Source organism: Mobula birostris, chromosome 18, assembly GCF_030028105.1.
Source record: "Mobula birostris isolate sMobBir1 chromosome 18, sMobBir1.hap1, whole genome shotgun sequence".
NCBI classification, from domain to species: Eukaryota; Metazoa; Chordata; class Chondrichthyes; order Myliobatiformes; family Myliobatidae; genus Mobula; species Mobula birostris.
The window spans coordinates 67732486-67756922 of NC_092387.1; the positions used below are offsets into that span (position 1 = coordinate 67732486).

The following is a 24437-nucleotide window of genomic DNA, read 5'->3' on the forward strand; positions in this document are numbered from 1 at the left end:
CAAAGGCCAACATCCCTTTGTCACGTAAATATGCTTAAGCTGTATCATGAAAAACAAACTGCAGCTGTGGCGGTTGCTGTAAACAAAGATGGATGTGAGTGCTCTGGAAATTTATTAGCTGATCCATCTGAGGCCTATTTTAAACCGAACTTTATTTCAGCCAGATTGACAAATTCGACTATTTTGGAAAATATTGATGAGAAACTAGCTCATTTACCGCCACAACAGCGTCAGCAGATGAAGCAGTTAATTATGAAATTTAAGGATTTATTTCCTAATATCCCAAAAAGATCCACAGTGGCCTTACATGATGTAGATGTGGGTAATAACAAACCTATAAAACAACATCCATATCGTATGAATATTGAAAAATGTAGAATTGCTGAACAAGACCCTGTGTATATGTTAGAAAATGGTTAATGAAACTCCAATTCAACAATAGAGATTGGCTTTGTAGTATGGTTATGATAACTCACTGTAAAGGCAAGGATAATGTAATTGATTAACATCTGGAAAGGCAAAAGCTGCGACGCAGATGTTAAACTTGCAATGTACTTTTAATAATGGAGTGGAATTTAATATTTGTATATGCTCCTGCAATATGTTGTATTAGTTTGTAGTGTGCTGTATGATAACCGTATATGTATTGTTCCACATCTTGTAGATTGTAATTAAAAATTTGCTCTTACAGATCAAAATTTTCTCTTCTTGAGAGGGAGGTGTTACGTGTCCTCAGTTTCATTTTCCTGGGAGTCTATAGTTTCGTTTACTGTGGGCGTCAGGTGTCCTCCGTTTCATTTTACTTTGAGTCCACAGTTTTGTTTCTGTGAGTGTTACCTTATGATGTATGCTGATGGTATAAAAGAAATGTGGATGTTTGCTGAGAAGGAGTCAAAGGAAAGAGAGAAAGAGTGGAGATTGCAGACTTCGAGCTAATGGGGAACAGCCCACGATCGAGAGGGGTAAAGTCTAATGCTTACCCGAACCCAAAGGATTGGGTTAATCAGCGGCACACTGTGCATTGTGGAGACGTGTCTGTCCTTCGTATGATCCACAGGTGTGGATTTCGTGACAGTCACTTTGCAAAATCACTCTTTGTGGACATCGGAACAGTATTCCTCGGCTGAGACCTTTGGTAACCGTTTCTTCTTTCGCTAGCCGTGGAATCTTTGGAATTCGCCGTGATCGCCTCGTCACTGCACTGTGAATCCACATGTCTCTCCTCTCACCTATTTCGTGAATTACTGGGACTCTCTGAACTGCCTCTGTAAGACTGTGCTTGAGTAAGATTTGTTAAGAACAGGTTCTAGGTTTGACTGTAAGGGAGCTATAGACGCATAACACTGTTAACTTCCGTTTAAGAAAGTGGTTTATTTAATTTTCTATGTTTTTGAGTAGATGTAAATAAATATAGTGGTTTTAATATTAAAACCTGACTCAATTTGTCATCTCTTGCTGCTGGTATGTTACGAAGTCATAACAGAATAAAGGATCAACGTTTTGAGCCATAGTTGCTGATGAAGGGTCTTGGCCCAGAATGTCAACACTTTATTCCTTTCCAGAGCTGCTCTCTGACCTACTGAGATCCTCCAGCATTTTGTTGTGTTGCTCTGCTCTGGACTTCCAGCAACTGAAGAATCTCTTGTGTTTGTGAAATGCATTGTTTGTGTCAAATCAAATCAGCGAGGATTGCACTGAGAACAGCCCGCAAGTGTTGCTACACTTCCGGTGCCAACATAGAATGCCCACAACTCACTAGGCCTAACCCACAGAGAGAACATACAAACTCCTTACAGACAGCAGCGGACCTCAGTTTGGTTGGTCCTCAACGTGGAACTGGCTCAGCATGCTGCTCTTTTTGGGAGCAATGAGGGACAGGCAATAAATGCAGGTGTCCATGCATGATCTCCTATCCCAGCTCCATGGGATTCCAAGAAATGAGTCTGGGTTTGGTGAACTGCCCTATATGTCAAATGACCACTGTTAATATGCAGGGTTGGTCCCCTTGAAATTAATGTTGGTTGTTCATTGTATACAACAATAACAGGAGCCCTGTGTGGGAGAGTTTTTAAAGTGGAAAAGCCAGTTGCACTCTCTTGATCTTTGAAGCCTGAGTGCAGTGTTGCGAATAGTTGTCACAAATGGGGGTCTTCCTTGGTTGCAGTGGATGACTATGACTTCTCTGTGACTTGTCATTCCCTTCACTCTGCACGAAGTGTTGCAGAATTGTCTTCCTGGCCATTGGATCTCACTGTTGATCTATTCCAACCAGTCCACCAGAGCTGACTTCACGTGCTGGGACAGGTGTGTCCCTGTCTCACTGGGGTATGAGGCCTGCCTGCAACCCTCACCTGGTTTAGCTCACCTGTCGAAGCGGTGTACTGGGATGTGGCTGCTGTCGCATGAAAATGGCTACTTGGAGTCACATGTGAGAGTGTCCGTTGGGGACCAAGGTGAGTGAGTTGTCCTAGAATGGTCACGACAAGCCCCCTCACCAGAGGCGCTACCCTGCCCTGGAACACCCCATATACCCCTTCTTTGAAATGAATGGTGTTTATAAAATGATGTCAAAACTGCACCATAAAGGGCAAGGTCTTCGCAGAGGGGGACCATGAGTTGGTACTCAAAGGCTAAACTCAGACCCTGTAATAGCAAAAAGAATGAAAGTTAACACATCCAGTAGATTTTAATCAATAACACACTCAACATGCTGGAGGAACTCAGCAGGCCAGGCTGCATCTATGGAAAAAAGTAGTCGACATTTTGGGCTGAAACCTTTTGGCAGGATGGGAAGGCTTTCGGCCTGAAACGTTGACTGTACTTTTTTCCATAGGTACTGCCTGGCCTGCTGAGTTCCTCCAGCATTGTGTGTGTGTTACTTGGATTTCCAGCATCTGCAGATTTTCTCTTGTCTGTTGATTTTAATAGTCAGCTGGAGCATTAATGTTGCTTTAACATTCAAAGTAAATTTATTATCAAAGTACTTATATGTCACCATATACAACCCCAAGATTCATTTTCTTGTGGGCATTCTCAGCAAATCTATGGTATAGTAACTATAACAGGATGAATGAAAGATCAACCAGAGTGCAGAAGACAACAAACTGTGCAAGTGCAAATATAAATAAATTGCAATAAATAATGAAAGCATTAGATAATGAGATAAAGAGCCCTCGAAGCGAGATCATTAGTTCTAGGAATATCTCAATGGATGGGCAAGTGAGTGTAGTTATTCCCTTTTGTTCAGGAGCCTGATGGTTGAGGGGTTGTAATTGTTCTTGAACCTAGTGGTGTGAGTCCTGAGTCTCTTGTACCTTCTACCTGATGGCAGCAGTGAGAAGAGAGCATGGCCTGGATAGTGGCTATCTCTGATGATGGATATTGCTTTCCTACGACAGCATTTCAGGTGGTTTTGCTCAATGGTTGGGAGGGCTTTACCCATGATGTACTGGGCCAAATCCACTGCTTTTTGTAGGATTTTCTGTTTAAATGCTTTGGTGTTTCCATACCAGGCCATGATGCAGCCAGACAATACAGTCTCCACTGTACAACTATAGAAGTTTGTCAAATTTTTAGATCTGAAATATTAAGAGCTGTGGAGAGAGGAACACAATTATCAGATACACTGAGTTCAACTCGTCTGTCTTCAGGAACCCATGGATTATATGGAGCTTCATTACTCTGTTAAAACGCACTGCACTGAATCCACTTACCAAGGACATTATATAATCCTATTCTTGTTATTGCAGATTTTTGACGTTTCAAATAATTGGTTGATGAGGTTCCCAAGCATCTTACCGTTCTCTGTCGAAGCCTCTCGAGTAATGGTGCAAACAATCAACCAGATACTTGCTGACAAACAAGGAGGTAACCTATATAATTAATACATTTGAAAATGTTTAAGTTATGCTGATTCATGTGCAGTTTTAGTTGGGGAGAATGTTAAACCTAACCTGTTCACCCATAGGTTAAGTTACAGAGGACGAACTTTCAGTAATCTGAAACTGAAACTCTGAAATTCCCTCCCTAAACATCTCAAAGTTTCTTCCTCTGGTTCTTTGTAACTACTCCTCAACCTTTCCTCTTTCACCAAGCTATAGGACTCCTCTCTGAATATAATGATCTGTGTCATGGTACAAAACTTAGAATGATAATTTGCTCTTGAGACATTTTAGTGCAATACATGAATCAGAGAGTAAAAGAAAATTTACAGCATGGAAAAAGGTCATTCTGTCCGTCATGTCCTGTCCTGCAAGTTAAAAATAAAAACACTCTGCAGCCTAATGCTAATTTCTGGCACTAGGTCCCTAGCCCTAGCACTGGAAATTGACATTGTGGCGAGAGCTTTATTAGCCCTTTTAGCCACTTTATAGGATTGACTTTTGTCTTTAAGTATCTGTGTTTGTAAACTCCATGGTCCCTCTGTTCCTTCACATGACTCAATATCCTCCCATTTATAGATTTTTTTCTTTGTTTTTTGGCACTTCCAACTTATACACTCAGTGCCCACTTTATTAGGTATGGGAGGACCTAGTAAAATGGCCACTGAGTGCATTTCTTGGCCTTCTACTGCTGTAGTTCATCCACAAGGTTTGATGTGTTGTGCATTCAGAAATGACCTTCTGCACACCACTGCTGTAACGTGTGGTTAGTTGAGTTACTGTCACCTTCCTGTCAGCTTGAACCAACCTGGCCATTCTTGATCTCTTTCATTAACAAGCTGCTGACTGGATATTTTTTTGCTTTTTGTAAACTCCAGAGTCTGTTGTCTGTGAAAATCCCAGGAGATCAGCAGTTTCTGAGATACTCAAACCATCCCATCTGCATCTACAATCATTCCACAGTCAAAGTCATTCACATCACAATTCTTCCCTATTCAAATATTTGGTCTGAACAGCCACTGAACCTCTTGACCATGTCTGCATCATTCCTGCTCATTAATGCAAATATCTAATCAGCCAATCATATGGCATCAACTGAACGTTTTTACAGTCAAGAGGTTCAGTTGTTGTTCAGACCAAACATCAGATTGGGGAAGAAATGTGATCTAAGTAACTTTGACTGTTCAATGATTGTTGGTGCCAGATGGGGTGGTTTGAATATCTCAGAAGCAGCAGATTTCCTGGGATTTTCTGAAATGATCGTTGGTGCCAGATGGGGTGGTTTGAGTATCTCAGAAGCTGCAGAATTCCTGGGATTTTCACGCACGGCAGTCTCTAGAGTTTACAGAGAATGATGTGAGGGGCAGAAAAACATCCAGTGAGTGGCCATTTTGTGTTTAAAAATACTTTGTTGATGAGAGAGGTCAGAGGAGAATGTCCAGACAGGTTCAGAGTGACAGGAAAGCAATAGTAGTTCACATTTAATTGTCATTCATTCAACCATACACATGAATACAGCCAAATGGAACAACATTGCTCCAAGGCCAAGGTGCAAAACACAGTTCTAGTAGTCGCACATAGCACCCAACACATCACACATAGAGCACATATAGTTGAGGCCCTTTACTGGTCAATATCAACCATGGATATTGTGTGCTAGCTGTCTACGTGATATGCAAGCCAGATCAGTACGATATGGAGAGTGAGCTGTTGCCCATGTAGCAGACTCCCCTCTCTATGTGGCTGATGAACCCAAAGGAATGGCAAGGGACCGATACAATTTGACACCAGCAGCATCACAGGAGTTGCCGGTAGGGGAAACCCAGTTCCAGATTTTTCCTCAAGGTTCACTCCTGAAGCTTCCCTCGTGAGTGGGTATAGCCGCATGGCAGTGGAGGTTTGAGATCAGAATTTTCTTTCTCCTGGATGAGCTGGCAATCACAACTGACAAGCCCCCATCTCCCCAAAGTGACTGGTTTTGAGGTGCCAGTAACTCATCTTTGCCCCTTCTCCTGTCAGTAGAAATGGTTCATCTCAGCCACACGTGAAGGCCAGGAGCTGGACTTGGTTGTCAGGGGCTACTTGAGACGCACACCATTACCCCCAGCTATAACAACCTTAAGGAACCGGCAAATATAAGTTCAGATAGAAGAAAAACATATAGTTACAAAAAGTAATATAGCCCAAGTCCCTGAGTGACATAGCCTGTAGATTGATGGTGTATGCGATGTTATCCTGCAGCCACTAGCACGCAGCAGTTTCTCACCACACGGTACTACAGCAGCAGACAAATGCAATCCAGCTTGTCTTCAACTGAGGGCAGCACCAAAGGGAGGGACCGACCCCCAAACCAGCAGGGACTCCAGTGCAGCCACAGAGGTCATTCCTCTCTCCCATACTACACCTAGCATCTCCTATCCTGGGCAGCTGTGACAACTTTCCACATGTTGACTGAGACTCCAATACTGTCAAAGGGCTGGATGGGATAGAGTTTGTCAATTCTGTTCAGGAAAGTTTCCAACTAAAGAGAATGCAATACTAGCTCTCCTATTAGGGGATGTGACAGGGCAGGTGACAAAAACTTGTGTAGGGGATCACTTTGCACCTAGCAATCGTACTGCCATTAGTTTCAGTATAAGTATGGTGAAGGATAGATCTGGTTCTCGGGTTGAGATTCTAAATTGGAGAAAGGCTGATCTTGATGGTATCAGGTGAGTGTGGATTGGGGCAGGTTGTTTTCTGGCAAAGGTATACTTAGTAAGTGGGAGGCCTTCAAAAGTGAAATTTTGGGAGCGCAGAGTTTGTGTGCTCTTGTCAGAATAAAAAGCAAAGATATCGGGTTTGGCGAACCTTGGTTTTCAAGAGATTGAGCCCCTGGTTAAGAAAAAGAAAGAGGTGGATAGCAGGTCGAGGCAGGAAGGAGCAAATGAGGTACCTGAGTATAAGAAATGCAAGAGAACAATTAAGAAGGAAATTGGGTCGAAAAGAAGGCTTGAGGTTGTTCTGGTAGACAAGGTGAAGGACTCCCAAGGGCTTCTACAGATATATTAAAAGCAAAATGATAGCAAGGTTGTTCCTCTTGAAGATCAGAGTGGTCATCTATATACGGAGCTGAAAATGATGAGAGATATTTTAAATAAATTTTTTGCTTCTATTCACTCAGGAGGTGGACACAGAGTCTATAGAAGTGAGGCAAAGCAGTAGTGAGGTCATGAGCTGCATATAGATTATAGAGGAGGAAGTGTTTGCTATCTTGAGGCAAATTATGGTGGATAAATCCTCAGGGCTTGACAAGGGATCCCTTGGACTCTGTGGGAGGCCAGTGCAGCAATTGCAGGGGCTCCACCAGCAGCGATATTTAAATCATCCTTTGCCACGGGTGAGGTGCCAGAGGATTGGAGGATAGCTGATGTTCTGTTGTTTAAGAAAGGTTCTAAGAATAAACCAGGAAATTATAGGCTGGTGAGCCTGACATTACTTGTAGGTAAGTTATTGAAAGGTATTCTAAGGGATCAGATATAAGCATTTGGATAGATGTGGACTAATTAGTGATAGTCAACATGACTTTACGTGCTAGGTCATGTCTGACCACTTGTAGAGTGTTTTGAGGTAGTTTCCAAGAAAGCTAATGAAGACAAGGCAGTGGATGTTGTCTACATGAACTTTTAGCAAAGTATTTGACAAGGTCCTGCGTGGGTAGTTCAGTTGCTTGGCATTCAAATTAAGGTAGTAAATTGGATTAGACAGTAGCTTTTAGGAGGGAAGCCAGGGAATGGGAGTAGATGATTGCTTTTCTGACTGGAGGGCCATGACTAGCCTCAGGTGCAAAAATCAGTGTTGGGTCCAGTGTTGTTTGTAATCTATATCAATGACCTGGATGATACTGTGATTAATACCAAAAGGATTAAGAGGATGCCAAAAGTTTCTTCAGATACGTAAAATGTAAAAGAGAGATGAGAGTTGATATTGGACTGCTGGAAAATAATGCTGTAGAGGTAGTAATGGGGCAACAGCAAAATAGTGGACAAACTGAATAAGTATTTTGCATCATTCTTCACTGTGGAAGACATTGGGGGTGTAGTGGAAATTCCAGATGTCAGGAGGCATGAAGTAAATGAAGTTACCATAACTAGAGAGAAGGTTGTTGGGAAACTGAAGGGTCTGAAGGTCGATAAATCACCTGGACAAACCCAGAGTTCTGAAAGTGTTGGCTGAAGAGATTGTGGAGGCATTAGTAATGATCTTTCAAGAATCATTAGATTCCGGAATGGTTTCGGAAGACTGGAAGATTACAAATGTCACTCCACCCTTCAAGTGGGGAAGAAGGCAGAAGAAAGGAAACTATAGATCTGTTAGTGACATCAGTGGATGGGAAGATGTTGGAGTTGATTATTAAGGATGAGTTCTCAGGGTACTTGGAGGCACATGATAAAATAGGCCTATATCTTATGGCCTTGTGGTCTAATTGGATCAGCAAATTTGCGGATGACACCAAGATTGGGGGTGTAGTGGACAGCAAGAAAGACTCACAAAGCTTGCAGTGGGATCTGGACCAGCTGGAAAAATAGGCTGAAAAATGGCAGATAGAGTTTAATGCAGGCAAGTGTGAGATGTTGCAGTCTGGGAGGACTTGCATGGTGAGTGGTAGGGCACTGAGGAGTGCGGTAGAACAGAGGGATTTGGGAAAACAGATCAATAATTACTTGAAAGTGGCATCAGAGTGGAGAGGGTTGTAAGGAAAGTTTTTGGCACATTGGCCTTCATGTATCAAAATATTGAGTACATGAGATGGGATGTTGAAGCTGTATAAGATGTTGGTGAGGTTTAATTTGGAATATTGTGTGCTGTTTTGGTCACCTACTGACAGGAAAAATGTCAAGGAGATTGAAAGAGTGCAGAGAAAATTCACAAGGATATTGCTAGGACTTGAGGACCTGAGTTATAGGAAAGGGTTGAATAGGTTTGGACTTTATTCCCTGGAGCGTAGGAGAACCAGGGGAGATTTGATAGAGGTTTACAAAATTATGAGGGGTATAGATAAGGTATGGTCTGCTACGGATCGGTGGACTAGGCAGATTAATAGTCTGGTACGGACTAGATGAGCCAAGGGAGCCTGTTTCTGTGCTGTAGTGTTCAATGACTCTATGACACCAGTGAATCTGTGAATCTGATTTTCAGTATTCTATATTACTAATGTCCCACTGCATCTTGCAATCACGATAAAAAGACCCAAGGCAAACATTTGCGCCATTTGTTAGACCGCACGTCACTTCAGCACAACGCTGATAAGCGACAAGTCGAGACAACACTTTACACAATGTCCAGCTCCATCACTAACCAGCAGCTCACTAGTGGGGTCAACCTGCAGTACTTGATCTTAATATCCAGCAAAGTCTTGCAATTGTAGAAAAGACATAAAAGATGAACAATTACACCTTTGGACCCGGAGAGGCTGCTGCGACCATACATGCCATCGTCTTACTGGAAGGCTGTAACTCAAATAACCACACATTGCCACCGTGCTGTGCAGCAGAGGATGTCTGATTGCACAGCATGTCGAACTTTGATGTGGGTGGGCTATAGCAGTGAAGAGCATGAACATCTACTCAGTGGCCACTTTATTAGGTTCAGGAGGTACCTGAGTATAGAATGGATGACATTGTGGGCCTTGAGTCTTCATCCCACACTGTTGTGCCAAGCTAAATAAATATGGAATCAAATGCCCAACTAAATTAATCCCTTCTGCCTACCACATCCTTCCATGTTCATATGCTTGTCTGAGAATCTTGAACACTTCCATCGTATCTGTGTTCACACAACCTCTGGCAGCACATTCTGGGCATCCAGAGCTCTCTGTGTAAAGAGCTTGCCATGCATATCTCCTTTAAATTTGCCCCCTTTCATCTTCCTTGCATGTCCTCTGATATTAGACATTTCAATCCTGGGGAGAAAAGGATACTGATTATCTCCTGTATCTGTGTCTCATAATCTTACAAACCTCTGTCAGGTCTCCCCTCAGTCTCTCCACTGCCTCAAGGAGGTAATCAAGTCAGTCAGTTACAACTTTCCCTTAAATGATCCACTGAGTCAAATCAAAGTAAATTTATTATCAAAGTAGTTTGACCTGAGTTTGTTCTATGTTTCTATGTCTTACCAATATCTGGGACTCCACAGTTCAGAGTAAATTTATTATCAGTACATATAGGTCACCACATACTACCTTGAGATTTATTTTCATGCAGGCGTTTACAGGAAAATTAAGAAATACAATAGAATTTATGAAAAATCTATGCGTAAATAAGTTTTTTTTTACTATCGGAGTATATATGTCACTATATACAACCCTGAGATTCATTTCCTTGTTGGCCCACTCAGCAAATCTATAGAATAGTAACTGTAACAGGGTCAATGAAAGATCAACCGGAGTGCAGAATACAACAAATTGTGCAAATGCAAAAATAAATAAGTAGCAATAAATAATGAGAATGTGAGATAATGAGTTGAAGAATCCTTGAAAGTGAGATCACTGTCTGTTGGAACATTTCAATGATGGGACAAGTGAAGTTGAGTGTAATTATCCCCTTTTATTCAAGAAGCTGCTGGTTGATGGGTAGTAACTGTTCATGAACCTGGTGGTGTGAATCCTGAGGCTCCTGTACCTTCTACCTGATGGCAGCAGTGTGAATAGAGCACGGCCTTGGTGGTGAAGATCTCTGAAGATAGATGCCATTCTCCTATTGCAATGTTTCATGTAGATGTGCTCGATTGTTGGGAGGGCCTTACTGGTGATGTACTAGGCCGAATCCACTACTTTTTGTGAGATTAGACGACAAACAACCGATGTTCAAAAGAAGACAAAATGTGCAAATGAAAAAATAATACTGAGAACATAGTTGTCTATATCATCATAAGGATTAGTACAATTTCTGCTTTAGTATTACATCTTATGATAGCTGCTCAGCTGGCACATGAATTGTCTGTCATGATAGCTCTCTCTGACAGCAGTGGCAACTCAGAATCAGAATCAGGTTTAATATCACCGGCATATGTATACTGTATGTCATTAAGTTTGTTAACTTTGTGGCAGAGGTACAAAGCAGTACATAATAGTAGAAAAAAACACAGTCAATTACGTATATATAAATAATAGTTAAGTAAGTAGTACAAAAATAGAAATTAAAAAAGTAGTGAGGTAGTGTTCATAGGTTCAATGTCCATTCAGAATTCAGATGGCAGAGAGTAAAAAGTTGTTTCTGAATCATAGAGTGTGTGTCTTCAGGCTTCTGTACCTCCTTCCTGATGGTAGCAATGCGAAGAGGGCATGTCCTGGCTGATGGGGGTCCTTAATGATGGACGCTGCCTTTCTGAGGTACCACTCCTTGAAGATGTCCTGGATAGTACTGAGGCTAGTGCCCATGGTGGAGCTGACAACTCTGCAGCTTACTTCGATCCTGTGCAGTAGCCCTCACCCCCGTCCCAGATGGAGATGCGGACAGTTAGGATGCTCTCCCCCGTACATCTGTAGAAATTTGCAAGTGTTTTAGGTGACTGACCAAATCTTCTCAAACTCCTAATGAAACATAGCTGTTGTTGTGTCTTTATAGCTACATTGACATGTGATGGGTGCAGGTTAGATCCTCACAGATATTGACACACAAATACTTGAAACAGCTCGCCCTTGAAATGGAAACCTTGTTTCCAAAAAAACAGGAATGGATAATAAAGTTGAGTGTGGTTCAGGTCATGCATTAGCCTCTTCAGATTGTATTAGACATCTTAGCACAACAATATCAGGCTCAGTGCCAGCACTAGAATCCATTTTCATCGATCATTTGTCTATTATGTCATTACATACAGAATGTCAATTATTGAAATTTTCTGGAGAGAAAAATGATTTCTGAGACATGAGACTGAAGACAACATGAACAATGTGGTGCACTTTGGTTTTGGGCTTCTGTTGGATCTTCCCCCAAAGAATGAGAGAATATTTATTATAGGTTAATCCTGATACTTGCCTCGAAAACTGTCAAGTCATGTATAAGGATTACATCTTTAAAATGAGGCTTTATAGGGTAATCTATGGGCATACAAGGTTTATTTGGCAATTGACAGCCTTTTCAGAAGTCTGCCCGAGGTCTTACATTAGCACAAATTGATTTATTTGTCTCTTAATCAATGTCTGACAGAACAAAAATGACCATTGTACGTAGGTTCAAGCGAGATTAATCCTTGTCAGGACAGATATGGGTTCCTGAAAAACTATTTTAAATACTGAAACCATGTGTGTTAGCCTGAATTATGATTAGAGTTTTAAGGATTTTATGTCATCAAGAGTGATTTAATTGGCATTGATGAGCTGGTTTGGAATCCCTTGTTAATGCAGGAATATTCATAAAGGGTTCCCTTCCAGTATGATAAGGTGAAATGCTGTTTACAAAACACACAAATGCAAAAGGTATCAATTCAAGTGATCATTCATTTATTCATCTATCCTTCCTTCCTTCCTCCCTCCTTTCCTCCTTCCTCCTTCCCTCCCTTCCCTCCAACCCTCTTTCCTTCCACCATGGAATAGGCCCTTCGAGCTGCACTGCCCAAAAAGCTCCAATATAATCCTAGTTTAAAGCACAGAACAGTTTACAATGACCAATTAACCTACCAACTAGTATGTTTTTAGTCTGTGGGAGGAAACCCATGGAGTCACGGGGAGAATATACAAACTCCTAAGACTATAAGACTATGAAGAAGCAGTGCTGATGGAATTTTACGGAGATCTGACATAGGAGAACATTCAGCCCACTGAGTATGTCATAAAACCATAGCATATTGAGTAGAATTAGGTCAGTCGGCCCATCGAGTCCGTGGCTGATCTATAATCCCTCTCAATCCCATTCTCTTGACTCTCCCCATAACCTTTGACACCCTTACTAATCAAGAACCTAGCAACCTCCACTTTAAGTTTAACTTGGTCACAGATTCATTACCTTCTGGCTAAAGAAGCTCCTCCACATCTCTGATCTAAAGGGATACCTTCTCGACATGAGGTGTAGAATGAGGTCCCTCCACTTTCTTCTAAACTCTAGCGAGTGCAGGCCTGAAGCCATTGAACACTTTTCATGTGTTAACCCCTTCATTCCTGGGACCTTTCTAGTAAGCCTTTACTTAATGTATATTACGTAATTTAACTAAAATTCTAAAATAATGTGAATTTATAATGTTCTTGTGACAGAGGAAGCACGACTCACTATTGAGGCATTTCTCCGAAGGGGACAAGAAGACGGAAGCAATGAAGGGTGGCAACTGCTGCAAACGATTCATCTGCTTTCAGCCATTGACTCAGTAAGTGGAAAAGTGAACTGATAATTGTAGATTCATTCAGTACATGACACAACAAAGTTATTTTAAAAAGAAATTTCCAATGGTCCTTTTATTGGATTGGTATGCCAATGGGTGTTTCCATTACAAGACATGACAAGTTTTTACTCTCAGATATATCCAGTTTGTTTGATTTTGTTTGATAATATAGATCACTGGAGAACAATAGAGCATTATTTATGGTATGAAGAAAGTCAAACCTTAATGACAATATTGTCTTTCCAATAGTTTGAAAGTTGAATTCATTGTCAGGCACCCACCATATGGAGGAATAAAGAGCCGATGTTTCAGGCCAAGACTCTTCATCAGATGAAGGGTCTCAGCCCAAAGCATTGGCTCTTTCTGATCTGCTGAGCCCTTCCTGCATTGTGTGTGTATTGCTGTGGATTTTCAGCATCTGCAGAATCTCTTGTGTTTTTGAGTTTATTATCATATGTGCAAATACATTCACTCACAGGTCACTTTATTAGATACCTCCTGTACCTAATAAAGTGGCCACTGAGTGTATGTTCATGATCTTCTGCTGCTGTAGCCCATCAAGGTTTGATGTTTTGTGTGTTCATGGATGCTCTTCTACGCACCACTGTTATAACACGTGGCTATTTGAGTTACTGTCACCTTCCTGTTAGTTTTAAACAGTTTGGCCATTCTCCCCGACCTCTCTCATTAACAAGGTGTTTTCTCCCACAGAATTGATGTTCACTGGATATTTCATGTTTCTCTGTAAACTCTAGAGACTGTTGTGCACGGAAATCTCAGAAAATCAGCAGTTTCTGAGATACTCAAACCATCCCATCTGGCACCAACAATAGTCAAAGTTACTTAGATTACACTTCTTCCCTATTCTGATGTTTCCTCTGAACAACAACTGAACCTCTTGACCATGTCTGCTTGCATTCATGAATTGAGTTACTGCCATATGATTGGCTGATTAGATACTTGCATTAATGAGCAGGTGTACCTAATAAAGTGGCCACTCATTGTATTTGCACGGGTGCTGTGAAAAACTTACTTAGGTACATAGTATCAGGTATGAAAATATTCACAAGAAAAGCATAAATTAAGCGCTAGAGATTTGCAGATGCTGGAAATCCAGAACAACGCACACAAAATGCTGGAAGAACTCAGCAGATTAGGCAGCGTCTATGGAGTGAAATAAACAGTTGATGTTTCGGGCTGAGTCCCTTTGTCAGGACTGGAAAGGAAGGCGAAAGAAGCCAGAATATGGTGAGAAATGGGAAGGAGCACAAACTGGCAGGTGAGAGGTGAGACTAAGTGAAAAGGGGAAGGCAGATGAAGTGTGAAGCTGGCAGGTGATAGGTGAGAACAAGTGAAGGGGAAGGTGATGAGTGGGGGAGGCAGATGAAGTGTGAAGCTGGGAGGTGAGAGGTTCAAGGGCTGAAGAAGAAGAAACCTGATTGGAGAGAAGAGTGGATCATGGGAGAAGGGCAAGTAGGAGAGGCACCAGGGGGAGGCAAATGGCAGGTGAGGAGAAGAAAAGGGGTAAGAAGGGAGACAGAATGGGGAATGGAAAAGGAGAAAAGGGGGAGTGGGAGAAATCATTGGAAGTGAGAAAAATTGAGGTTGGAGGCTACCTAGATAAAATATGAGGTGTTGCTCCTCCAACCTGAGAGTAGCCTCATTGTGTCAGTGGAGAAGTCCATGGACAGACAGGTCGGAATGGAAATGGGGACTGAAGTTACCGGGAAAGCCCACCATTTGTGGTGGTTGGAGTGAAAGTGGTCTATGAAGCAATCCTCCTAATCTACATAGGGTCTCACTGTTGTAGAGGAGGCCACACCAGGAGCCTCAGATACTAACAGACTGGCAGGTGAAGTGTTGCCTCACCTGTAAGGACTGTTTGGGACCCTGAATGGCGGTGAGGGAGGAGGTGTAGGGTGCCACTTCAATGTGTAAATCAAGTTTTTGTTCTGGAATACTAAAGCACACTATAGCAGGACTTCCAGCTCACAGAGACTGGGAAGATCTCATACCAAATTTGTTGGTGAAGTAAGAAAACCATCCCAAAAACATACTTCAAAGTTGCTGGTGAATGCAGCAGGCCAGGCAGCATCTCTAGGAAGAGGTACAGAAGGGTCTCGGCCTGAAACGTCGACTGTACCTCTTCCTAGAGACGCTGCCTGGCCTGCTGCGTTCACCAGCAACTTTGATGTGTGTTGCTTGAATTTCCAGCATCTGCAGAATTCCTGTTGTTTGTGTCCAAAAACATACTGTAACTTCAGAAGGAGATGTTGAACTAAACATGCAACATGAACACTAATGCTATTTTTGCAGTGTGTGGCTGAGTTTTGTATTTAGCACAACTGTGTGATCTTGATTGTCAAAATGACTGGCATTTCTGGCTTTGAGCCTGACCCTTGTGGTTTTTCCAGCCTACTGGAAGTGCACCATCTGTTTGGATGCAAAACATGCTGCTGGACGTAATCCTCTGTCAATCAGCAGGAGGCGCTGGTAATTCATTGTTGTTCGGCAAAAGTGATCAAGTCCTTTGGGTGTCTGTTTAACAACAGCATGTTTTCCAATAAAACAGCTCATTGAGAGGTCTGTCTGGGGATGCTGAAATTTCCAGTCTTCCCCTGCAGGGGTTGTGCTTTAGAAAGTACATCACTGCATCATGTTGAATTTATCACATTGTTTCAGTCTTGGACCCCTCCCATACATCCTACAATATCCCTGATCTCCTACTGTGATGCAGGCTGTAACACAGCATAAGAACAAGGACTGCTAGGCTGGGTAACAGCTTCTTGCCCCAGGCTGTGAGACTCTGCTACCACCCAGTACACATTACTTATGACAGTGCCAGTAGCGTTATAGTGTTGTATATTGAACTGTACACTTTATGTCAACTTAATCTGCTAATACTATTGTGTTCATATTATTTTATATGTTGTATGTGATATATGTGCTGTGTTTTTCACTTTAGTCCCTGAAGAACGTTGTTTTGTTTAACTGTATACGTATGCACAGTTGAATGACAATAAACTTAAAGTTGAACTTTGCCAAGCATTCAGTGTGTTTCTCAGATGTTTGGCAGTTAGTAACTCCTGTGATCGGAACACAACTACCATGACATTCCCATTTCCACCACTATATTCTTTACCAGTGCCCCGCTGTTTAGTCACGGAACCTTGCTCTCTTGTCTTCTCCTTCCTTCCCTCCTTCCTCTTTGAACCTGCTGGAGGAACTCTGTGGGTCAGTCAGCATCTGTGGAGGAAAATGGACAGGTGATTGTTTCAGTTTGAGATGAGGAAGAAAGAGGGGAGATAGCCGGTATAAAAAGGTGTGGAGCAAGAGCAGGTGGGTGATAGGAGGGTCGAGGTGAGGGAGGTGATAGTCAGGTCAGGGAGAGGTCCCCTTCCCTCCTGCCCTCTATTCCATGCTCCACCTTGCTCTTCTATCAGATTCTACCCTCTTCAGCCCTTTCCACCAATCACCTCCCAGCTTCTTACATCATTATCCACTTCACCTGGATCCACCCATTACCCACCATCATCCCTTCTTCCCATTACTGAATATCTCCCTTTTCTTTCTAGTTGCAATAAAGCATTTTGACTGTCCACTTCCCTCCACAGATGCTGCCTGACCTGCTGAGTTCCACCAGTGTTCTTGTGTGTTGTTCCACATTTCCTGCATTTGCAGACTGTTCTGTCTCCTCATTAACCCTGCTTATCTCTTTAATCTGAAATATCAAGTCTCTCTCCATCAATGTTGCTGACCCCACTGAATACTTCCAATGTTTTTATTTTTTATTTTAACCTATGTTTCTTCCTGGGAACCGAAAATTAATGCAATATAATATTATATTCTGATGAAGAGTATACCATCTGAGATATTCACTCCATTCAGCACCACAAGACATATTTAGGAGCAGATTTAGGCCAGTCTACTCTAACATTCCATCATGGCTGATTTATTATCCCTCTCAACCCCATTCTCCACCTTCTCCCCATAACCTTTACTATTCAAGAATCTATCAACCTCTCCTTTAAATATACCCAATGACTTGGCCTCCATAGCTGTCTGTGGCAATGAATTCCACAGATACACCACGCTTTGGTTAACGAAATTCCTCCTCATCCCTGTTCTTAAAGGAATGCCCCTCTTTTCTAAGGCTGTGCCCTCTGGTCCTAGACTCTCTCACAATAGGACACATCCTCTCCACATCCACTTTATCTAGGCCTTCAGTAGGTTTCAATGAGATTCCCCCTCATTCTTCTGAACTCCAGCAAATACAGGCCCAAAGCCATCAAACACTCCTCATACATTAACCCCAGGATCATTCTCACTATTTACCTCTATAGACCTGTGAAGTGTTGCCAGCACCTTCAGTTTTTACTTCAAAGTCTCCACATCTGGGTTTTTAATTTTTTAAAATTTTAGTGTTATTTTGGTAGTCACTACTGAGATCGTCAATGCTATTTTAGAAACAGCATCCATTGGTTTTGCTCAGATTTTAATTGAAAGACAGATCTGTATTTCCCTTCCTATGTAGGAAGTTGGGTGGCAGCATGGAGGTACGTCTCTACCAAAGGAGGTGTAAGACACTCCTTCCCTCTGCTAGCCTGCAGGTCACCTTGGGCAAGGTGTAGCACCTGCTTAGTCCCCGATCAGGGTCACGTGAAGCCATGGAGGCAGGTGGTGGGTGATCAGCTGGTGCACATCACAAGTCCTGGTTATGCAACCGCTGACACCAGGCAGACAATCTTGGAAGAGTATTGATAATGGCTGGGGTCACCTGACTTGTAAAGATGCTGCCCAGAAGAAGGCAATGGCAAACCACTTCTGTAAGAAAAAAAATTGCCAAGAACAATCATGGTCATGGAAAGACCATGATTGCCCATGTCATATGACACGGCACATAACGATCGAATGATGGAGGAGAAGAGATTCTGACCACTGAATTAGTACTTCTTCATGAAGACAGGGAGCAGCTCAAAGTTATGTTTTTAAAAACACAAACACGAGGAATTCTGCAGATGCTGGAAATTCAAGCAACACACATCAAAGTTGCTGGTGAACGCAGCAGGCCAGGCAGCATCTCTAGGAAGAGGTACAGTTGATGTTTCAGGCCGAGACCCTTCGTCCTGACCCTTCGGGCTAGCTGCATTCACCAGCAACTTTGATGTGTGTTGCTCAAAGTTATGTTTATCCATATTTGTGAAACTTATGATCTGCTTTCCAAAAAAAAACACAATAGTCCTCAAGAGCTTAACATCCTGAGCCCAGTTTATGTGTAATGATTAAGTATAACATAAATGTAATTTTCTTTATCCTTTGAGTATATAAAATAAACCTGCATTATTTTTTACCTCTTTCAGGAGACACTATGGGGTATGGTGAATACAGGACTGCCTTTAGTTCTTCTAAAATGCTTGCATCTCTTCCTCATTTTTCCATCGGAAAGTGAGACTGCAGTCAGGGAAACACAAACACAAGACAAGAGTACTTTATTTGAAGAAACTATAACCCATGTAAGTTGGCAACTGCAGTTTTGCAACAGTGCTTTATTACGTGCATACTGAAATACAATGAAAAGTTGTTGTTTACGTGTGGTTCAGGCAGATTATTCCATAGGAATGTACATTGTGGTAGAGAGAGAGGCGGAATACAAAACTTTGTAAAAGCTACCGAGGAATGCTGTCCAGGTAAACAAGAAATATGCAATGGCCCCAGCAAGTTGGGCTGGGAGATCATGAGTCCATCTGTAGAGTATGAGAAGTCAGTTCATAAATCTGATAATGGTGGGATAGAAGTTTTCCTTGAGTTTGTTGGTATATGTTTTCATGCCTTTGTATCTTCTGTCTGTTAGAAGTGGGGAGGGTGGTGGTGGGAGAAGGGTGGCTGTGGTCTTTGATTGTGTTGGCTGCTTTCCCAAGGCAGTGGGAAGCGCAGAGAGAGGGAAGCTAGATGTTGGTTTACGTGAAGGAATGGGCTTCTTTCACAACTCTTTTGTGGTCTTAAGCACAGCAGTTGCCACATCGAGTATAACCAACTGAAATCCAGCATATATTTACTAGTGAAGACATCAAATTCAAAATGAGAAAAGTTTCTTGGCAAAATATCAGTTTGTCTATTTCTCAAACTTTCAAAGTTCAAAGTAACTTTATGATCATGTACAACCCTGAGAATCATTTTCTTGTGGGCATAATCAATAAATCCATAGTAGAATAATAACCATAGTAGAATCATTGATAGACTGCACCAGCTGGACTTTCAACCAGTGTGCAAAAGATGACAAACTGTGCAAAAACAAAAGAAAGAAAAGAAATAATAATAATAATAAATAAATAAGCAATAAATATTGAGAACATTAGATGAGGAGTCCTTGAAAGTGAATCCATAGGTTGGGGCACCATTTCAGTGATGGGGTAAGTGAAGTTGAGTGTGGTTATCCCCTCTGATTCAGCAGCCTGATGGTTGAGGCATAGTAACTGTTTCTGAACCTGGTGGTGTGAGTCCTGAGGCTCCTGTACCTCCTTCCTGATGGCAACAGCGAGGAGAGAGCATGACCTGAGTGGTGGGGGTCCCTGATGATAGATGCTGCTTTTTTGCAACAATGCTCTGTGTAGATGTGCTTCAGTGATGGGGAGGGCTCTACCCATGATGCACTGGGCCATATCCTCTACTTTCTGTAGGATTTTCTATTCAAGGGCATTGGTATTTCCATACCAGGCTGTGATGCAACCAGCCAATATACTCTTCACTACATATCTATAGCAGTTTGTCCAAGTTATAATTGTTATGCCAAATCTTCACACATTCCTGAGCAAGTAGAGATGCTGCCATGCTTTCTTCGTAATTGCACTTATGTGCTGGACCCAGAACAGGACCTCTGAAAGGATAATATTGAGGAATTTAAAATTGCTGACCCTCTCCACCTCCAATCCCCTCATGAGGACTGGCTTATGGACTTCCGGTTTTCTCCTCCTGAAGTCAATAATCAGCTACTTGGTCTTCCTGACATTGAGTGAGAGATTGTTGTTGTGGTTTGACTTAGCCAGGTTTTCATTCTCCCTCCTAAACGCTGATTCATTACCACCTTTGATTTGGCCTAGGACAGTAGTAACATCAGCAAACTTAAATATGGTTTACCTGTGGCACATAGCTTTGTGGACTACCTGTGCTGTTGGAGATTGTGGAGGAGATGTTATTGCCAATTCAAATTGACTAGGTCTACAAGTGAGGAAATCAAATATCCAGTTGCACAAGGAGGTATTGAGACCAACGTCTTGAAGTTTATTGATCAGTTTTGAGGGGACGATAGTATTGAATGCCAAGCTGTAGTCGATAAAGGGTACCCTGATGTATGATCTTTGCTGTCCAGATGTTCCAGGGTTAAGTGAAGAGTCAATGAGATGGCATCTGCTGTGGACCTGTTGCACCAGAAAGCAAATTGGATCGGATCCAAGTTGCTTCTCAGTCAAGAGTTGATATGTTTCATCACCAAACTCTCAAAACACTTCATCACTGTGGATGTAAGTGCTACTGAATAATAGTCATTGAGGCAGGTTACCACGTTTTTCTTTGGCACAGGTATAATTGCAGCCTGCTCCAAGCCAATGGGTACCTCAGACTGCCAAGGCGAGGGGTCAAAGATCCCAGTGAACTCTCCAGTCAGCTGATCAGCACAGGTCTTTAGTACTTGGCTAGGTATTCTGTCCGGACCGGAGGCTCCCTGTGGGTTCACCCTCGCATGTCGGCTTCAGAGACTGAAATCACAGGGTCATCGGGGCGGTGGTCAAAGTTAGCATAGAGGGCATTGAGCTCACCTGGAAGTGAAGCCTTGCCATCTATGTCACTTGATCTTTCTTTATAAGAGATGATAGTATTCAAGCCCGTACACAACTGTTGAGCATCGTCTGTTGATTCACGTTTAGTTCGGAATTGCCCCTTTGCGCATGAGATGGCTTTCCGAAGATGGTACCCGGACCTCTTGTGACTTTCTTGATCGCCAGACTTGAATGCCTCTGATCATGCCCTCAACGATTGCAGATCTCACAGTTCATGCAGGGCTTCTGGTTGGGAAGACCGAATGATTTTGCGGGGACACACTCGTCTACAAATGTTTTTATGAAGTCCATGACAACCGTGCTGTATTCATTCAGATCAACAGATGAGTCCTAGAACATGGTGCAGTCCATCAGTTTAAAGATTGGAATACAATTGGAAATGGAAGCACAGATTGTGATCCAATAGATTAGATATATTGTGCTACCATGATTTTGAAACTGCAATTTATTACTTTGGTGTCAGAAAACTATGGATAACTTCCCAGCTTTTGTTAAAAGGGTTCTGCCATGCCGTCAATTTAGAGGATTTCAGACAAATATTCATCTCGTTAGAATTTTATGTTTAAATATATCAATTGGAATAAAACTTTCATTTTGTTTTTAAAATGATTAAAACAAAATTAATATGAATACAAATAATTCTGCAGACGCTGGAAGTCCAGAGTCATCTTCTTCTGGAGCATAGGCCCTGGATGACCTCCCCTTTTTGTGTTCATCAATGTTTCTGTAATCCATTCTATCCGCTGTACAGGTGATTGGCCTGTACAGCTTCACCAGAGTCGAGTTGGCCAGCCTTACCCACTTTCACTTATCATGACAGGGACATAGGATTGGACTTTGAGAGGCAAAAATCTAGAGTAACACACACAGAATGAAGGAGGAACTCAGCAGGTCAGGTAGCATCTATAGAGAGGAATAAACAGTTGATGTTACAGTCCTAGACCCTTCATCAGGACTCAATTTTAGAAATAAAAGTACTGCTTGTTTTTACCTTGTTCGTTGAATATTTGAAGTTGATATTCATGGTAAAGGAACATTCTTCCAATGTTCTTCCTAATTTCATCTCTGGATAATCAGACCAGTGAATTCAGAATGATGTCATGGTTTCTGTTCAACATGAACAGAATAATAACGGACTGATATTACAACTTGAGGAAGCATTAATGTTCAAGCTGAAACAGTTCAGTGTCAGCAAGCATCCTGACACTTCTGGGGATAATTCTACATTTCTTCTTGCATTTCTTGAGAAGTGTTTCTTGTCAGGAGAACCTGGGCATAGGTTGAAGGTGGGAGGGAGAGAGATTTAAGAGGAACCTGAGGAGTAACTTTTTCACCTAGAGGATGGTCTGCATATGGAACCAGCTGCCAGAGGAGGTGGTTGAGGCAGGTACATGAAGAATTGTTAAAAACTGTTTGGACTAGTACATGGATAGGAATGGTTTGGAAGGATTTGGAACAAAGGTAGGCAACTGGAAGTAGCTTAGATGGAAATGTTGGTCGGAATGGACGAGTTGGGCTGAATGTATGTATCACTCTATTAATGAGATACATGTATACATATTTACTCTGCAGTAATAAACCTTGAGATGTAACTCCAAAATATCTACTAAACATTGACTGGTCTTTCTTTCCTGCAGGTGATGGTTAATTTGTGTACCCAAGTTCCTGCTGTGGAGGCAATGATTCAAAATGATGATCTTGGGCGTCTCATCTTTGCAGTTGTCTCCCAGTGGGACCAGTGTTCTTCCTGGAAAAAGTATATATCTCATGTACTGCGGGCAATTTCAAAAACGCCTTCTAAAAATACTGTCAGATACCTTTATAGTGAGTACGCACTTCCTCTTTCTGTACTTCTGTTGACATCGATGTTTGGAATTTGTTCTGTAGATAAATTTTACATTGCTAAAGTGTGATTCTGCAGTTTTTACCGATAAAAATTAAAATTTAGCTCATTTCAGATGATTGTTTAGTTGAAGTTTGATAAATTTGTTCAAAAATATTAGAACATACTAGAACCTCCATCAATGTTCTTTTATAATCGTTGCCTGGTATTTGCATGGGGCAAAGTGCAAAGGAGATGCACTTTGAACATTGGGCAGACTTTTACACAGACAGCAGTCCTGGAATGGACTGGCAGGGACGGGGTTGGAATCAGATCTAACGTTGATGCTTCAGGTTTTTAGATAGAGATATGAACATGCAGGGAAAGGAGGATATGGATCATGTGCAGGCCGGAGGGGATTAGTTTAATTTGGTATTGTGCTCCGCACAGACATTGTGGACTAAAGGGCTATCTCTGTGCTGTGCTCTTCTTTGCTGCTTGACCTCAAAGGACTGTTAAAATTAAAATTTTGTGAACCCTTAAGAATAATTGGAGGACAAAGGGCAAGTAGTTATTTGTACAAAGGTGCTAGTGAAGTGTGTCACCCATCAGCAAACTCATCAATGGACCTCATTGTCCAAGGTGCCACCCCACCATTTGACAGCCATTGATGAGTCAGACCTCAGGCTGACCCCATAGTTAGTGAGTAGTTAGTAGTACACACTACTCACTAACTACTGAGAATCAGAATCAGAATCAGGTTTCATATCACTGGCTAATGTCATAACATTTCTTGTTGTGTAGCAGCAGTACATTGCAATATGTAATAATAATATGAAACTATAAATTACTCTAAGAAATATACATTAAAATTAAGTAAGTAATACAAAAAGAGAGCAAAATAAAACGAAAATATTATTGAGGTAGTGTTCATGGGTTCATTGTCCATTTAGAAATCTGAACGCGGAGGGGAAGAAGCTGTTCCTAAAACATTGAGTGTTGGTCTTCAGGCTCCTGTACCTCATCCTTGATGGTAGCAATGAGAAAAGGGCACGTCCTGGGCGATGAAGGTCCTTAATGATCGATGGATGCCACCTTTTTGAGGCATTGCCTTATGAAGGTGCTCATTTTGGAGTTGGCTGAGTTTACAGCTTTCTGTGGCATTGGATGGGGAAGGTCATGTAATTGACTCTCATATGTCCTGACAAACCCAGCAGGAAAATTACAGCTTCCCAAACGCTAGTTTATTTTACAAATTCACAAGCAAATTCCCCAGTGCCTATATTTCCTGCAGAAAGCAGTATGGGGGTGACATTTTGCAATTGTCAACTATGACAAGGAGTTACTTTAATTGAATTGGCTCTTTGAAACTAAAAACTAAAAGAAATAGACCAAAAATTGAAACACAAAAAGCTGTAATATTAAATAAATATGACCTTTAGACCATAAGACATAAGAGCATAATTAGACCATTTGGCCCATCGAGTCTGCTCTGCCATTCCATCATTGCTAATTTATTTTACCTCTCAGCCCCATTCTCTTGCCTTCTCC

At 41.8% G+C, this 24437-nt stretch overlaps 1 protein-coding gene across 5 annotated transcripts in view; it reads left to right on the top strand.

Moving 5' to 3' along the window:
• The window catches only part of wdfy4 (WDFY family member 4), a 358785-nt gene that overhangs the window by 21115 nt on the left and 313233 nt on the right, over positions 1 to 24437 (top strand). For all 5 annotated transcript variants that reach the window (XM_072282880.1, XM_072282882.1, XM_072282881.1 and 2 more), the window contains 4 exons: positions 3750 to 3867; positions 13108 to 13217; positions 18593 to 18745; positions 22702 to 22888. In XM_072282880.1, the coding sequence (XP_072138981.1) occupies positions 3750 to 3867; positions 13108 to 13217; positions 18593 to 18745; positions 22702 to 22888 (568 nt within the window). The remainder of the gene's footprint in view (positions 1 to 3749; positions 3868 to 13107; positions 13218 to 18592; positions 18746 to 22701; positions 22889 to 24437) is intronic.